This window comes from Podarcis filfolensis (genome assembly GCF_964270895.1).
Source record: "Podarcis filfolensis genome assembly, chromosome: 1".
NCBI lineage: Eukaryota > Metazoa > Chordata > Lepidosauria > Squamata > Lacertidae > Podarcis > Podarcis filfolensis.
This window is the reverse complement of record NC_139604.1, coordinates 37,451,203-37,470,226: the sequence shown is the minus strand read 5'-3', so window position 1 is coordinate 37,470,226 and position 19,024 is coordinate 37,451,203. Positions and strand designations below refer to the sequence as shown.

At 39.9% G+C, this 19,024-nt stretch overlaps 1 protein-coding gene across 17 annotated transcripts in view; it reads left to right on the top strand.

Moving 5' to 3' along the window:
- The window catches only part of ARHGAP15 (Rho GTPase activating protein 15), a 378,516-nt gene that overhangs the window by 241,247 nt on the left and 118,245 nt on the right, over window positions 1–19,024 (top strand). For all 17 annotated transcript variants that reach the window (XM_083582650.1, XM_083582652.1, XM_083582658.1 and 14 more), the window contains one exon: window positions 10,733–10,810. In XM_083582650.1, the coding sequence (XP_083438776.1) occupies window positions 10,733–10,810 (78 nt within the window). The remainder of the gene's footprint in view (window positions 1–10,732; window positions 10,811–19,024) is intronic.

Here is a 19,024-nt window from a genome sequence, read left to right as displayed (position 1 = left end):
AACATTTGCTGTGACAGGACTAAGTTCATACCTGGGAACACTCCAGTGCTTTGCTGGCATTGCAGAAGGGAGGCGTTTAACTCCACCGGTCTTTCTTTCTTTCACATTTAAAATAAGCCTGTTGGTAACCATTTAGATTAAATACGCAATATTCAAAAAGAGACAAATATTGTTTGCAATACCAGTTACAAACATCCACAATGTGTGCCCCCCCCTTTTCTTACAGTACATTGTGAATCTCACAACATACATCTACTTATGTACAAATGTTTCCTTGAAAAACTAAGGCTAAAACCATTTACTGGTTAATGCTCTGACTGAAGATTAAGCAGGCCTCTGAAGTTACCAGTTCATGGTTCATGAGCAGAATCTAACGCAACTCTGGGAGTGGAAAATAGAACTGACCCATGTGTAGGTAATTAACAAAAGAATCGGCTGGGCATCTAGATTAAAAACGTTGGGCTTTGCACACACCCCAGTGAGAGAGAGCCAACAGCAGAGTTAAAAAATACTTTCAGTGTTAACCAGCAGCATAACATGGAACCTAAGTTGTTACAGGTAAAAATGATATAGGCCTCGAACCATGTTATGATAATTGTTCAAGATTGCACACAAAATTCATTTAATTCTGCCTCAAGCAGATGTGACGTTAAAGATGAGATTCAATGTAACACATTTATTGTTTTCTTCTTTTAGCAATAATAGCAGCAGGGAGCCCTGAACAAGATGGGGGCCATGATCTATGGGTTAACCCCTCCCCCTGAGCACCAGTCCCTCCCAAAATTGCCCCCCACAAGCTGTTGTTTATCTCAGCAGGGAATCTTCCATTGGCACCAATAAAATCCTTTCTCCCAGGATTAACAGTAGCGCTGTGGTCCCATGGCCTTTTCAGTGGTTGTTTTCCGTTTGCGGAATGCCCTCCCTAGTGGGGTGTGTCAGCTTCCTTCATTATTAACTTTCAAGGGAATTTGCAAAACATTCCTGTTTCCCCAGGCATTGGGTGGCTGGCAGCCATGAGAGTACTGGATGAAATAATGGTTTAAGTTGAAATTGGTTTTAATTGTAATTTTTATAGACTATTTTAACTGCTTTAGTTGTTTTGTGTTTTAATTATGGATGTGTTTGCCACCCTGGGCTCCTTTGGAAGGAAGGTTGGGATATAGATTTAGTAAGTACACACAGGTCCCACTGTCCAAACACTTGTTATACAAAAAAAGTCTGCATGTGGTATTGTAAAGAAAGAGCCTTAAACAAGCCTTACTTTTTGGGTTTTGCTGGTCCATGACAGCTGTTTCATCAGAAAGCATGGTGAGGGGGAGATATCAGGCAAATAAGAGCATTTTTTGCCTGTTGCCTTTTGCAAGGTTTCAGAAGGTTCTCTCCCCGCCCCCATCATTTTGGACCCAAATACCATAGTCAGGACCCAAATACCATAGTCAAGAATGCATTAGAAATTATCCCATAGGAATCAATGGAAATTGTTGACTCGTTGTGCATCTTACAAACAGTTTACTGAGTATGCATTGTGTTTGGTTAGTGGGACCTGTGCGTAATAATAATGCTGTTGTGTAATTTTGAGATCTTGACTTGATGCTCTTATGGCAAGCCCGTCATTTAAGGTGAGCAGCTATAAAGGAGGACAGTGTAGCAGGTTCTCCACCTACTAAAATCTGTCTTCCATGGAAGGGTTTCATTTGTTCTTTTTAACTTTATCCCTGTAGCAGCAAAGTGCTGGTTCTCACAGGTAGGGATGGGCAAGAAATTCATTTTGATGATAAACGGCCTAATACACATTCCTTGAACCAATATGCAAAGTGAACTGAACTTGCCCTGCAAAATGTGTGCTGAATTTTGTGATGCAGTTCTCCAACCAGTACAAAAATGCAGGTGTGTGGGGAAAATGTGTATTAAAATGCATATAAATGCAGTAAATATAACACCAAGAAATGCATTTTGTATGGAGAACTTGCTTGCAAAATCATGTATATTAGTCAAAACTGCATACAGAGATGACTATAGTTTAATGAGGAAAATTGCAAGTATCTAATGTGGAGAACTGAATTTAAAAATGGAAAAATGTGAAACGGAAATTGATAGACTGGTCTACCTCTACTCATGAGTTAAGTTTCAGGGCAATTTCTGGAATATACAATAAATATTTCTAGGGTTGTGTACTCTATGGATGGCAAGAACAGAGGTCCATGGTATCATCCACATCTACCTACCCATTATAAATCCCCACCAGACTCATTCACCCACTTCCATGTGCATATATCCTTTAGTGGCAACCACATCTGCAGTCTAGAAATAGTCTGATGAAATATGTATGACCACAGCCACATCATTGGGTCACATATAACCAAGCACTCCAGGATTCATCCACAAGCCTCATTTGATGCTGGAATGAGAAATCTGTATGTAGCTTTGCCTACTCTTTGTTATACAGATATTCTGTTTCTTTCACTGGTGAAATAAAATCACACCAAAATGACGTGGAAGAGAAAGATACAATTTGTGTCTCTTATTACTTTTGTTGATGTTGTTTGAAGGGGGTTTCTTTAAACTGATAAGATGTTCTGTAACATAATAGACCTTCATTATACATTCTACTAGCATTGGGGCTGCAGTGGCACCTCTGAGGAGACTTGCATGGTATAGTAAGAGGAAGCTTATGTGTTATTTTTGCACTGCTGAAGCCTTTACATTAACTTGGATAATTGTCAATGCAATTGAGGAAAGAGTAGCAAATTGGAATCTAAGACTTCTATATACTTAAGATGCAAAAACTTTGAAACTGAACAGTATGTGTTTGTGAATGTTGGCTTGTACATAGACATCTTAGTCCCATTGACCTCAGTGGAAAATAAGCTTGCTCTGAAATGACTCAAAGTTGAAAGAAACGTGTTTCCTAAAGAGCTGCCCAGAGAAGCCACTAGAACAAAAATTCTCCCAGCACAAACTATTTCAGGGTTCTCTAACTTTTGTTATTGCTTTGAGCTATGCTTCGGCACATAATTTGGCAGCTGAAATGTTCTTTCAAAACCTTACACGTATGTCTATATATTTCTCAATTGGTATGTGATCCATTTTTTTTTGCTTTAACACTGGATTATCAAGTGTGTTTCAGAGACAGAAGTGGATACTCACAAATATTCATCAACAGCTACTTTTGTTTTGTCTGTACTCCTTACTGTTCACACCGTAGTCCCACGAACTATTCACATAACCTCATTAACAAAGGCAAAGCACTCATCCCCTGCCATTCATATAACATATTCATTTAAACCATTTATACTTCAGCAAGCCAAAGGCAGATAACAACACATGTTTAGACAGTAATTTAACAATTTCTAAAAGTCTGACAACAATAAATATATCAAAGCAGCCATAAAATTTCAAAACAGCAGGGAAAATAGATTTTTAAAATACTAACACAATAAAAAATCATTTAGTCATAGCAATTAATACCACCTAAAAAGCCAGTCATTCATGACCTAAAACTTCCAAAATACGTTTCTGACCCTCCCACAGAGATGGTGGGGTGGGTCTCCCACATCAAGGAGTTCCAGCATTTGGGTGTAGCCACTAACAATCCTTTTCCTTGGTGCCAAATAAGTGTATTTCTATGGATGTTGAGACTTGGTGGATGAAACATTCATCTCAGAATCACTGCCTCAAAAGTCCTCCCTCTTCACATGCAGTCATTCCTAATAGCAGCTCAAAGCATCTTTTATTAGGTCCTTTGCATTAGCAGTGTAACTATTGCACGTTATCACATCATGATACCAAGCAGCCAATGTTTTCAGGAAGCTCATTGCAATAGGAACAAAAACCTACAACTCCTTCATCCAATAGCTAGAGCAGTTTCAAAGACTGTGCCCTGCTCTATTTAACTCATAGGGCTTTCAAATTAGTTTTGGGAAGGAGGGGCTTATGTGTAAAATCACTGCTGATTTACATGTACTGTACTTTAATTGGGTCACCTCTTTCAAATTTCTGTTTATATGAAAATTATCCTAAAACACCCATAGACTGGCTTCAGCTTCCTGTTTGAGTATCCTTTTGTATGTATGCCTTTGAACACACACATTAACCTTAAAGGTATGCTATCTGAAGTTCCACTAAGCTATAGCCTGCCTTAGCACGATGTGCAAACCACGTTATTGGGACTCCATAAAACTGTCCCTTCACTTCTTCCAGGGCTTTTTTTCAGGGGGGACTCACAGGAACTCAGTTCTGGCACCTCTCAGGTGGGCATCGTTGCCATTCTAAGAGAACTAGGGAGGTTCTCATGGATAATTCTGGCGTTCATTGAAAATGCCCTCTTTGTGTGCTACTGTCTGGAAGATGCAGCTCTTAAGCCATACAAATGAGAATATGTTACAGCTGGCTTTTACTAGAATGGTTTGCACTCTCCTTCAGTTGTGTAGCCAGCAGGGAGTTGTCAAGCTACATGTGTTTTCAAACTTCTTCCAGTTAAATCAGAGGTCCAAGTACAAAACGCAGCACTCAGGGGTATCATGTGGACCTCGGCAACACTCTGGTGGGCTTGAGGATCTGTAAAGAAGTAAATGGATTACAGAGACACATACATGGAAAATATTCCTCCATGAGAGATATAATCTAGCATTTTTAAATGTTGCTTAACTCTTTCAGGGCATTAATCTGTGACAGAAGAAGTAAGAGGAGAGATTTATTCTCATGCTTTTTGCAATAAATATCAGTCAGCTGTGCTTTACTGCTGAGCTGTGTGATTTTCATAGGGAAACAGGCACAACTGGAACTGAAGGAACCTTAACATGTCCTTTTCACTGTCAACGGTACTTAGCTCCTCTCAGCTGGCACACAACAAATCCCCAGCTAGTGGTTATATCTCACTCCTGTCTGAGGTATGCCTGCTTTCAATCTGTGTGTGGTCAGAAATTTAGATTTTTTTTAAAAAAGAACCTCAACGATTTAACTATTTTTACCCATGCTGTTGTAACTTCAGCAATGGATTATTATAATACACTCTAGAGACTCTGAGTATCATTCAGAAAGGCCTCTGTAGAGGTTAATCATTTCCTCCCTCCTAGGATCTACAATGGCTAACAGTTGGTTTTTCAGTGGAAGGCCAGATGTTACTATAACACACTCCGTGACCTCACTGTAGACCTGTCAACATTACCTCTTTGGAAATTAGATTGCCACTGTTAAAATTGATTGGTATCCCAGTCGCTCTGAATCTTGCCCACTGCTTCAGTTTGTTGCTATCTTTTGGCTTAGTAACTGAGCAGTATTACTTTCTTCACTGAGGATTTCTAAATAATCATATTGTCAACGAATAGGAAAACTTTCTGCAAGAACTAAGATATGAGATTAAAGCCACACTTCTTGCTAGAGCTGAGTCCAAGCTAAGCTTTGCAAGAGTACAATTAGACATTGCGTGGCAGAAAACAGCAAAGAGTTCATTGCACTGCTTTTTACAAAACTGTATTGTTTGTTGCAAGATTTGCTGAAAGCCAAAACTAAAAGCAAAAAAACCCCCAAATGCACCCACTCACAGTGACTCCTCCCCAGGGAGCAAGGCCTAAGATATGAAGATGAACAAACTGGACAGGGCAACATTCTGAGATTTAAAAAATTGGCCACAGCTTTGATTTCAGATGTAGGTTTGATTTGGCTTAGACATTGGGTGTATATCATTCCTCTCAGCCCCCTAGTGGAGGGCTGACACATGACAGGGTCGAGCCTAGGATTAATGGGTCCTCCATGAGATGCAGGTCTACATGGATGGCCTTCTCAAGCTACTATGGCCCCTCTGCCACATGCCTTGGCTTTTGGACAGACTTCTGACTAGACTCCTCTAATGGGGTCCAGTTATTTCACTGTTCAAAGATGGGGGTGGTGCACCACTTTACCCCCACATGATGTTAGACTAAAAGGGTTCCACCCAATGCCTTGACTGCCAAAGTTGTGACTATTGCCATGGGGAAGGCAAAACCTACAAGCGGGGCTGATCTGTTTGCAGGCAAATTCCTTCCCAGCTTTGAAAACAGCAACCATTATAGAACCACAGCAAAGCCAATAAATGCAGTGCCCTAGGAAGGAAAAGGTTAACATACAAAACCCATAGCATTACTGAATCAGGTGGGAAGAGAGGGATGTTATTTGGCCGACTACAGCCCCTAGGGTTGGGTGCAGCTAGCCTTTATAGGCTGGGGGCGGACTGGAGTGAAGCCTGCTCCTCTCTGGCCTGCTCACGAGCCCCACCCACTCAGCCCAGCCAGAATTCAAATGGACGGGTGACTGCAAAATAGCTCAGTGGGCTGATGTACATGGAGCACATTGACCAATTCTATAATGTTGAAGAATCTGCACTCCTGTCTTCATACATCCTCAAGTGGAACCATAGACACATACTTGTTTTTTGTTAAGTTACGGTGGACTTGGCCATGCAAGGACATACTAGCTTCGTACCAAAGTGTTCAATGATTTGTTAGTGTCTTGAGGACATAATTTTGCCATTAAAGCATTATCTCAAATGGGATTAAGCCTGGATCCTTGTTATGTTAATATACACTATAAAGTAAAAGAAAAACAAAAAATTGTCTTAAATTCAAATTGCCATTCCTGCTCTACCAAATCACTATCATTTATACTTTTTGTTTAGGCTCAGTAGAATGTTATGTTCTTCCTTCATCATAACACTTGGTAATTTAAAAAGTAAATGGAAATAAATTAGGTGATAAATATTTTTCATTAATAACAGTAGATTTTTTAAAAAGAATCTTGTTTTTTTGGTTACACCATAGAACTTGTCTTCAGCAGTGTGTTCATTTGAATCATCCAATTTTTCTGCTGTGTGGACCTCAGACAAAACAGATCAAATTCGCTGTAACATCTGACATATAGATGACAAGATTTGTAATCAAACTGTGGATGTTTCCTTTTTTAAAACATGCACACACCTCTACATATCTTAAAGGAAATTCTGGTTGCTTTTTTTGTCTCCTTTTGCTAAAAAAGAAAAGAAAAGAAAATTCTAAAGGTTTTGTTGAAAGAGTAGGATTGCTTTGTTTCTGATCCCAAGATGAGTGAAAGAAATGTTTGAGAAATATCACTTTACAGTGAGATTCATACTGAAATGTGATGACTGTGATTCAAGCCAAGCCAAAAATTACAGCTCAGAATTAGAAGGGATAGACATGGCTTGGGAATCCATTTTCCCACATTCCTGAATCTCAATCATCCCAGCTAATGTTTAAAAGAAAATATAGTGGGAAACAATGAGGTCATTTTGTTTGGCTACAAAAATTGGGGAGCGGGGGTAGAGAAGAGAAATAAAAAACCAAGAAACAAACTCCCCTAACTATAAAACATAGCACATATCTTTATCAGGGGCAACTGCTCATTTATAGTGAAAACGCCTCAAGAATGATGGCACTTTCATGGCATAATCTAACATTTTTTTAAAAGCTTCAAAGTGTATGTTTTCTAGTTTGTCACAATAAACCTTCAATAGAAGTCTTGCTGACACCACTACTGCTAATGTTCTTTTTGATTCAACTGAAAACTCGCTTTGCGGAAGCAGTGGTACATAGCAGAAGTTAAATTAAGACCTAGGCAAAGTTGATTTGTATATTTTAAGTGTAAGTCTGCATGCTGATGAGCAGTGTACTGTTTAAATTCTACTTTCTGGATGGCCGTCCTTATTCCTTGTTCACTGATAGCTAAGCAAACATTCAGACATCAAGCAGTGTGGAGAGGATCAAAGAAAATTATGTGACTTATCTGTACACTGAGGATCAAAATATAGCTATTCAAGCTACAAGATTAGGGACAGCCTTATTTAAAAGGAATAGGGTCTGTAACAACTCTATATTTTTACTAGCTGAAAGTGCACAGCAATGCTCAGGAATTTTCAGAAAGTAAAAACTGCTGAGTCCCCCCACTTGATCCAGGGTCCTGACCAGACCTGGGGAACACCTGGCCCAGATCCAGTCCTGAATCAATCATGGGGCGAGACTACTGTTTAAGTAGAGCTTTTAAAACCCTATGTGGTCAGGAGGAGGTATGGGAAGGAGGTGCTTCATCTGCTTCCCCTCTCTTATCCACTGCACTGCAGAGAGCAGGAAGGTTGAATCCTATTGGGTGTTGCTTCACCAGTGTGTTCCCTGCTGGCACACACAGTGGTTTCTGCCCAACGGGGGGGGGGGTGTGCGTCATCGTACACATGTGATGTCATGTGCACAGCGGGAGGAGGCCCAATGGGCTTAGTAGAATGTTATGTTCTTCCTTCATCATAACACTTGTTAATTTATATTACACTTCTGCAATATAACCCATAATCCACTGCAGCAGGCATGGGTTCCACATGAGGCATGTAGAAGTGTTTCAGCAGAAGTGTCTCAATTAAAGTGGAAATGTTTAACTAAATGTATAAGGTGTGAAAACTGTGACCCAAACCCAACAACATTTTTAAAAGAAATTGCTTTTTACACACACACACACACACACACACACACACACACACATTCTGAAAAGAAAAGAAAATTAATTCCTATCCTTGATATAAGCTGGAAAGCTTATAAGATTTATGGTGGGAATGAGCTACAACAGCTGCATTTTCCTTGCCTGAGTTTCTGAACACCGTTTGTATTATGATTCCTGGTTTTGTGTCCATCCTATTCTAAGCTCCTTAAAACAGAACAGGGAGGGAGAAATATTGATATTCTCTTGGGGGAAGCCAATGATCTGTCTCAATGATAAACACCATTTTGAAACATAAGACGGTCAGCATGTACTAAAGTAGGAGTCGGATTTTATTGCAGTGAATATGCGTTATTCCAGAATGTTCTTTGCCACTAAAAGTTAATGCTATCCCCAAATAAAATGTTAAAAACCTTTGAAAATACATTTGTTTTATCTCTCTCTCTCCCGCTCTCTCCACTACCCTGACAAACATTTGAAACCTACCATGAAGAAATACTGACAGTAGAATGAGGATGTTTTTGTTCTTGATAAAGGTGCTCTTAGAAGTTGAAGTTGTTTTCTTTGAAAACTGTTCAGAAGCTCAGAACAGAATAATGTTAAAGGCAGAACATCTTTTTTTTTTAATGCGCGCGCACACACACACACACACACACACACTTGGCCTAAATGTATTTCCAAAATAAGTAGTTTCTAATCCAGCTGGGATAATGTGGTCATAAAAAGGATGTCCAAATCCACCAATTTATATTGGTTTGGTTTGGCTTGACTTTCAAAGTATTTAAAGAAGAAAGTCTATGGCATGTGTGCACTGTAATTGGTGTATAGTACTCTCAACATTTTCCTCAGTCTGCCATATTGTGGAGCGTCCAAATAAAACGCTAATTGGCTGTACTTTCACTCATGTCTTCAAGATTGCTCTTCAAGATACACTATCCTTCAGATTAGTATAGTTTCTCATATTCAATTTATTAACAGTACCAAAGGTTTATGGAGAGCTGCTAATTTTAGACTTTCATTAACCCTTAGCCATACTGAATGTCTCCAGATGCATTCATTTAACCACATTGTCTAGAATAGATCCAGTCAAATTAGTTAGACCACTCTGCAGTCAATAATCTGAGGAGTTTGTAGTTTTGGGCCATGTATGTACTGTAAATGAAATCTCTTCCCTCCCCAAAGCAAATTGCCGCTTTGTAATTTAAGTGAAATTAAGTGAAATTAAAGAATGCATTGGCACAGCGCTGAGCTTTACCGAGGTTAAAGTTAAAGAAGTTCCCTGTTTAACTAGGATTGGAACCAAGTGAAAAGTTGGCTGATGAGTTTTGATTTAGAACCTGGTTAGCATCCAACATAGTTAAAGTCAGTGCTTGCTGGTGTATCCCCTGACTGATCACAGTTCAACTGAGAAAGTTTCCTCTGGGAAGAGATTGTAGGGAAGGATCACATGATCATTTGCCTGCTCCTGATTTCTTAATGTACCTAAGAGATACAGGAGTATTGTTTCTGTATAGCCCTTAAAGTTTGCCATAAGTTGTACAGCAAAATCCCAGCGCAGAGCTGCAACTGTGCTGGAATCTGTACACAGAGCTTCTCTAACTCCATCAGTGGAGATGAAATTCCACACATGATTGGGGGTTTTACTCATTTTGCCCAAAGTTGTTGAGTGCTTTTTTTGCAAAAAAAAAAACCCAAAACAAAATATTTTTGAGCTATTTTTATGGAAATCTGCCAAAACCTAGACTTCCAACATGGGATTATGGGATTTTCCTGGACATTTCAGTGATTCCTGCCTGGACACTGTTTCCAACTGCTGTATTCCGGATGTATGGCAGCCGTTTTTACATGAAAATAGCTCCAAAACGGCTTTTTAAAAAAGTTATTTTGTCCATAAAGCTCAACAGCTTTTCTCTCCGGATTTTCACTGTTTGAAATATGGCAACCCTAATACAAGGAGCTTCCCTTCTGTTTATTTGAATGTGGAAGTTTTCATAGAAATGGGAGCTACGTGTATATCAGTAATCCACTCACCTTCAGGCAAATACTGATTTAGAAGCGGGGGGGGGGGGACTTTTCACCTTGAAAGGCAAATAAAACAGAACAAGAACATCGTGTGACTCTGTTTCGTCAACAGAATTTTTATCAAGTAGTTCACTGAAGTAAAATCTTCTCTATAGTTTAGGACATTTATATTTTCTTGACAGACATCTTAAGTATAATACTCGCACAAGCCAATATGAAATATGTTTTCCTTTTTCAGGTCTGGATGTTGATGGAATATACAGAGTCAGCGGCAATCTGGCAACGATACAGAAGTTGCGATTTGTTGTCAATCATGGTAAGTGATTCCTTCACCCTGGTAATGTTTTGTTTAGTACTTATCTGTCTGAAATGACAATACAATGGATTTTAGAAGCCGTGGTACATTAGTGGCAGAGAATGAAGAGTGGCATTTTGCAGAAGAGAAGTGTACAGAGATACTGCAAACAACCAAAATATGGGTTGGAAGAGAGAAGGGGAAGAGCAACAGTCATGCTGTAAAAGAAAATAAGCCAGTAAAAGAATTGGGGGGTGGGGAGAGAGAGACAACAAAAGGAGTGAAGAATTAAAATGTGACACTAAATTTATGCTAAAAATCTATGCTAAAATATTAGACATAAAAAAGAGAAGGCCTACAAGTCTAAAGAGACATGGAATAAGAAAATGAAATAGAAGAAAAACAAAGACACCTGGGAATGATGCCACAGGAAGGGAAAGAGTGATAGTAAGAAATGTGCACTGATTCACATCAACAATTTAATGATTCTCTGCAATACTACAAAAATAAGTCTAGAATTATGCAATAGGTACAAAAGCCAACATTAGATTACCCAGAAAGGTGCATTATTTGACTCATGAGAGCAGCCAATAAACAGACTGTACAATGGTGATGGGATAAAATCAGGCTAAATCCTTATTGACAGCAGCAGGCAAGGGTTGGCATGGCAGTGGGGCCAAGATCACTTCAGCATTCCACAAACTCCATGTCGAAGGAATGGGTCTGCCATGTTTGGACTGCCCCAAATCCATTCTGTTGGGGTCATCCATTGTTGAACCTTGCCTGGCTGCAAGCCAAACAAGCAAGGTCTTACTGGGCAACCAGGGTGCAGATACCTACTAGGCAGGTACCCCAACACCAAGCTTGGGGGTGCCATGGTCAGTCTTCCCCTCAGGCCCCTTATGTGGGCTCCCCATACTGAGTTGATCCTGCCCAATGCCATTTCCGCCCTCAAAAAACAATCTTATTCTTTCTAACAAAGGAAGGCCATAATTTCACTAAGGGAAAGGCGGAGAAAACCCAACCAAGTGCCAATCAGGTTGAGAAAAAAATATCCTGGCTGTGTCAACCACGGACCCAAAACTGCTCAGGGAAGGTTCTAACCCTACGGTGGGTAGGAAGCTCTCCAGGCAGAATGGCTCTGAGCTCCAGGGGAAGCAGCCTTATATTGGTTTTCCCCACCCCCTTGCAAGGGCTCGTGGGACAGCTCTTTCCCATGAGCCCATCACACAGACAAGATACTGGGCAAACCCTTGCCCAGTACTTTGCTGCATTCTCTGGACCCCAGCACCGCTGGGAAAAGGTGTATTGGCATGGAGCAAGACAAATGAACAAACCCACCCAAAAGTTTTAATGCTGTTGATATGTTGTATGCCTTCCAGGTTGTCATATATTCCAGATTGTTATATAAAATGTGTGTATTAGAAATGTGTTAATACTGTGGTTCTGAAAAATGTCCATGGTCATTTCACCTTTAAAAAGAGAGCATATTGAGCTATAAAGCTTTAATAGTTCAGGACCCCAATATCTTCTGGAACTCTTCTCCCAATATGAATCCGTCCAGACTTAGATCTTCTGAGGCTCTTATCCAGGAACCCCCTCTGAGAAAGACTTGTAGGGTGATGACAAGAGAGAGGGCCTTTTCAGTTGTGGCTTCCCATCTGTGGCATAATCTCTGCAGGGAGGTCCACCTGGCAACTATGCTGACAGGTGTCAGGTAAAGAGTTACTTTTTTCCAAGGCTTGTGATGGCCTTAGTAAATGAGGAGTGTTGACTACTGAGACATTCGTTCTTCTAGGCATTTGTAATCACGTATAAAATTTTATATTCCTGAAACTGTTTTTGTTTTTAACTTAACATTTACTTTTATATGCAAAATATTGTAGAAGAGTCTTATATTATTATTGATTGTTGCTATTTTCTTTCTGGTATTTTAGTTAGGTGATCTGTGTTCTTTTTTGCTCTGTGACTTGTCCTAATTTTGAGATTGATATACATATGGCACATTTATTTCTAAAGAATAGCCTCAAATTATGAATACAACCATAAGACATTTAAAATTAGCGGGGGGAAATCCCAGAAAGGATCAAATTCTTCCCCAATGTAACTCCATTGAAGTCTCCTCAAAACATTTCTGTGAACTTGTCATCAAATGTATGCAAAGGATTTCATCACTTTGAGTTTGATTGAATTACACCAGGGATGAACTAAGTCCTACATCTCTGTATGAAACTGAATTGCCAAATCCATCCCAAGCCACCAAGTCAGTAAAGTCATTCAACTTAAAAATAAAAAGTCAAAGCTCTTATTTCACCATGCAAGCTCTAGACAGACTGCACTTCTTCCTGTTCCCAGAAGTACTGTCTCAGATGTTCATTCTCTGCTCTCATTTCTGCTTTAAAGAACTGTGGAAGAGACCAAGCTGCTTGATCAGTCATCCATTGATGTACACTTGCCATCACCTTCTTTCCTCATGCAAGTCCGGCAATTTGGTGTACAACTAACTAATTTCAGGGTGGCTTGCAAATACGGTCTTTTTGTCCTGTGTTGGTGTTATTGAGTAGGACGTACGTTGGTGCCCCTGGCAGATATCCATGAACAAGAGTGTGATGCAGCAGGTCAAAAATTTGCTGCGACATGAGAAAATGAGAGGTTGCACTTGTGATCTTTCCAAGGTGAGGACCTGCTAGAGTTGTTCAAAAAGAACAGCTGTCAAAGGAGACAATCCCCAATAAACCAAGTCTCTTGTTTCCTAATCTATGCAGAGAATGTGAATCAATAACTCTGTATATTTTATTTATATACAGTGGTACCTCGGGTTACATACACTTCAGGTTACAGACTCCGCTAACCCAGAAATATTACCTCGGGTTAAGAACTTTGTTTCAGGATGAGAACAGAAATCGTGCAGCCAGTGGCGTAGCGTGGGTTGTCAGCACCCGGGGCAAGGCAAGTAATTTGCGCCCCCTAACCCGTGGATTTGCGCCCCCTAACCCATGGATTTGCCCTAACCCCAGATGTTGCGCCCGGTGCGGCCGGCCCCCCCTGCACCCCCCACGCTACGCCACTGCGTGCAGCGGCGGCACAGCAGCAGCAGGAGGCCCCATTAGCTAAAGTGGTGCTTCAAGTTAAGAACAGTTTCAGGTTAAGAACGGATCTCCGGAACGAATTAAGTACTTAACCTGAGGTACCACTGTATTGAGGCTTACAAATGCAACAAGATAAATAGTTCTTGAGCAAATGATTTTAGAAAAAAAGACACTAACTTTACAGTTTGAGTAGTTAGCCGTACGAACAAATAAGAAATAAACAGAGATAAATACACCCAGTTGTACCTATTTGTATTATGCAGTAGATTTGAGGAAGTCTTTTGGAAAAACAGATTACTGCAGTGGGTTTCTCGGCTTGTCGAAGGCAAAGCCGAATCTGTACTTGGGGCAACACAAGTCAAAGTGGGGGCCCACCATCCCAAGTGCCTTGTGGCACCTCCGTGATTTGGACACCATGAAGTGCTGCAGAAAAATGTGAGCAAAAGGGAAACAAATGTTTCTAAGCGTAGCATAAAAAGAGAATGCCATCTTAGCCATCACCGCAGCTAAGATGAGGAATCATGATGAGAAATAGGTGAGGGAAGAGTGGGAATACTTTGGAGAATATTTAAAGAGGTACAAAAACCAGATAAATTTCCAAGTAGGGGTAGATATGTGAGCAGCAGTAAATAACACTTCGGATATTGTACAGAATCAAAATGAGTGGTATAGATGGATATGCAGTATAACAGGGACCAAGGTGTAGAAAACCATGGAGGGGTGGACAGGCAAGTCTGGAGAAATGAGATGAATGAAGCAAATTGAAAGATGTATGTATTAAATTTTGGAAAATGCATAAATAGAGAATTTTAAAAAGAGAGAGAATTCCAGTTGAAGGGGTGATGCAACAAACACCGGGGTGGAGAGATGGAGTAGAGAGAGCTCAGTTGTGATGGTCAAGAAAAGCTTGTAACTAAAGGAAAAGCCTTGCCTACACATTCCAATCCCAAGTTTTGGACAAGGTGCATTGACAGAAACATAATAACCCCTTTCCCACCTCCGCACCTAAAGCTCCTCTGGCAGAATCGGGGAAACACCTAGGTTTAGCAGGTGCATGGGTGAGAGTCCCACTGCACAAGCGGAGCTTGTTCTGCAAGCACACACCCCACGTAGTGCTACATAGTGCTAAACCTCTTGTTTTTTTACCTTCATTTTCTTGCCAAAAATCTATTAATGCTTCAAATTTACATCTGTTCTGATAAATTATCAAAAGAATCACCAAACAACACGCAGAAGCTACAGCCCCATATTACTGTTTCATACACTAGCAATGCTAGTTTAGTTTTGGCCATACTTCTGGTTCTGAGCCAGGCCTATGGAAAAGGCATGAAGAACCTGCTAATGTTGGTAGGTTTTTCTGTTGTAGCTGTAGCTCAGAAGCTTGATGTGCACATGGCATCAAAAGTAGAGCATATTGCTTATTACCTCTTGTGCAAAACTAAGAGCCTCTGCAAAGGTGGGTTTATGGTGGCTACTGGCAATAATGAGATGCAAGTATTATTGTTAATACTGCTTTTTCATTTTTAAAATAATTTTATTTGATCTGGTGATTCCGCCGCCCCCCCCCCCATTGTACTTAAGAAGGGAAACTTCTGATTTTTAAAATATTTTTATATTTATTTTGTATATAACATTTTTTCGGCATAATTTTGTTGCTTCTGTTAATATTATTCAGCAATAAGCATTAGCCAACCCTGCATGAAAAAATCCATTTAAAATGCCCCAAATTGAACAGACTATCAATCCTTGCATGAGCAAAGTACTTGATCGTTCATTTCTACACTGCCATTTGGCCATGTATGATTCTTTCATTGAAACCCCTGCTCTGTGAAGTGCAAAACAGACATAAATTTAGACCGTCTTTATTTCATTGCAACTGGAATCTTCAACCACAAAACATTGCAGGAAAGCTTGAGAATGTCAAGCGTACTTTAAGTTTTTTTGTGGGGGGGGGGGTTAAGAGAAAGAGAGAATGAGCCTCAGACCTAAGAATTATCAGTATCACCTATCTTTATGTTGTGAACATAATCAGTATGATCAGAAAATGAATGAAAGGCAACCGGGGAATGATGAGGGGAGGAGAAAAAGGACAAAAATCTTACAATTGTTCATCTTTATTGTTAAACATTTTAGAAAGTGTCTTCTGGTATTTTTTTTTATATAAAAAAACACATTGGATCACTTCCCTGCACTTTTTTCCTTGATCTTTTATTACCAGTTCTTAAGGCTTTTGTCAGCAATGACAACAGAAGCACTGCCATACTGTATACATTTTATCCGTGTGTGTGTGAGTGTGTGTGTGTGTGTGTGTTTGTGTGGTTGTACAGAAGGTCATTGATATTGCACTTCTTCTTTCAGGTGACAAGATTATCTTTTATCAATGATTTATTTTTCCTATTAAAAGCTGAAAAGATCTTGATCATAAGAGGCCTGTATTATAACATCTTTCAATATGGTACACAGTTCCCAGCTCCAAACTTTGTCAGTTACATTGATTCACATAACACAAAGTCATGAGGATTCTTGGAGACAGTAATACCCATTTTTTTACCTCTCCCTCTCTCTCTCTTTGAAAGATATTGCAAAACAAAATGAACATTAATGCTAGTGTGAAATTTAAGTGGGATTTAAGTACATTAGAGTAAAGATTCCATACGACTGACAGCATTATTATCAGGGAACCTTTTGGCTATCCACTATTATACAAGGGAAACTGGAAGAGTTCGGAGGGGAGCTGTAATTTCTGTAAGTGAACAGTGATGCCCTTGCAAGTTGAGGAGAGTTGGAGTCTGGCAACATCTGGAAAGCCACAAGCTAGCCACCCCTGTTTCACTTATTTCTGCCATTGTAATGATTTGTTGTGAACTTTGTGTAAGCCGTCATTATGATGACATCATCTCCTCGTACTTCAGTTTAGTTTTCCAATCCAGAGCCCAAGTTAACTTTATAGATTTTTAATGGATGTGTATCCACTTACTCCAGATTCTAAATAATTCCTAGACCTATTAACTCTGGAACAACATACATATTAGTTTCTAGGGAACTTTGGAAAGATTGCTTCACATACTACTTAGGGGTGGCTAAACATTTTCAACCCAGGGGCCATATTGACCGTCCTCTATCCCTTCAAGGGCACATGCCATTGGTGGGATTCTCAGTGTGTAAGTACATGCACACAAGCTACACATGCAGACAACACATATACTCAACACATGTGCACATTTACCACAAATACAGCGCACACACACTCACTAGATATGGAGAAGTGAGGTTACAAGGAACGAGGCAGAGGGCCTTCCTGGTAGTGCACCCACCCTGTGGAACACCCTCCTGTCAGATGTCAAGGACATAAACAAGTACCGTATTTTTCGCCCTATAGGACGCACCGGCCCATAGGACGCACCTAGTTTTTTGGGGGGGAAATAAAGAAAAAAAATTATTCCCCCCCCCCAGCCGCAGCTTCAGCGCGCCCCGGGCAGCAGGCTGCTATCCGCTGCCTAGGGAGCCCTGCGGGAACTCTACTTCAGTGCGCCCTGCACTCCGGGCAGCAGGCTGCTATCCGCAGCCTAGGGAGCCCTGCAGGAACTCCCGCAGGCTCCCCAGGCTTGCTGATAGCTTCCTGAAGCCTGGAGAGCGAGAGGGGTCGGTGCGCACCAACCCCTCTCCCTCTCCAAGCTTCAGCGAAAGCCTGCAATCGCCCCATAGGACGCACAGAGATTTCCCCTTCATTTTTGGAGGGGAAAAAGTGCGTCCTATAGGGCGAAAAATACGGTGTATGACATTTAGAAGACATGTGAAGGCAGCCCTGTTTAGGGAAGTTTTTAACGACTGGTGTTTTAATGTATTTTTAACCTTCTGTTGGAAGCCGCCTAGAGTGGCTGGAGAAACCCAGCCAAATGGGTGGGGTAGAAGAAATAATAATAATAATAATAATAATAATAATAATAATAATAATAATAATAATTTATTATATTCAACTGGTTTATTGTTATTATTACATTATTCAACTGCACTAAATTTACAGGGGGTGGGGAAATATAAAGTATTATGGATTTGTCATACCCAGTTGGAACACTTGAAATTTGTCCTAATATGTGTGTAGTTATCACAAACCATAGAAATATCAATATCACTGTTTACTGCATTGTTCAATAAGTGTCAATTCATGCATAAAATGAGGTAGATCTTAATTGTCTCATATCAAGCTCTTTGTTTACAAAATGTTTGGCATTTGCAGAGTAGCTTGACCTTTGAATGTCCTTATTTGCATGTTAACTGTAAAATACAACACACCACCCATAGGTCAATTACTGCGTTTTTAGTATCTATATGCACCTTTTGAGGGGAAATTAATGTTTCCTACCTGCATCACACACAAAGTCTCTGCTACCTGCAAAAGAAAAATATTGTTATTGAATTGAGAGACTGCAACATAGCCTTAAAGTATGGCAGATTTTTTATAAAGTAAACAGTCATCTGGCATTAATAGGAGTTGATTTTATTTGCCACAATAATAAGTGATAAAATAAAACGGCTCTTGAGTGAGTCCTACATCTAATTCAACATTCAAACACAAGTTCCAACATTAAAAAATTACATATGAACTACAAATATGTTGGCCAGTTGAGAATATTTATTAACTAAATAATTTAATAATAAAGAAAATGACTACTTGATTAATTGTTACAAAGTAAAAATTACAATAAAACTGTCTTGATCCATGCTTTGCAGAAGTACCATTACTGTCTGTGCAGTTGTTTAACAAGGATTTAATTGGAAAGATAAGTGAATGCACATTTAAAAGTATTGTTAATTTGCTTTATAATCACCCCATCCTTCACAGTATTGACAGCACCAGGCACAAACCCCTCTCTCTTTTACAAGTATTATTTTCCATATGTGCACAATAAATTCTAGCTCTGTAATTGGAAATTTTATGGATTCTAGCATACCTTCAGCGTTGGATTTATAAGCATTGCATCCCCTCTCTAAAGGTAATGCACTAGTGGCATTATTAGTCACTATTAGTAGTCGCAAAGAGCTGTGATCCTGTGCCCAATTATGAACATTTAAGGACCACTGATTGCACTGGGGCCTTCGCTTGCATATAAATATGAAGAGGATTCATCCATGTTGTACTGTCTGA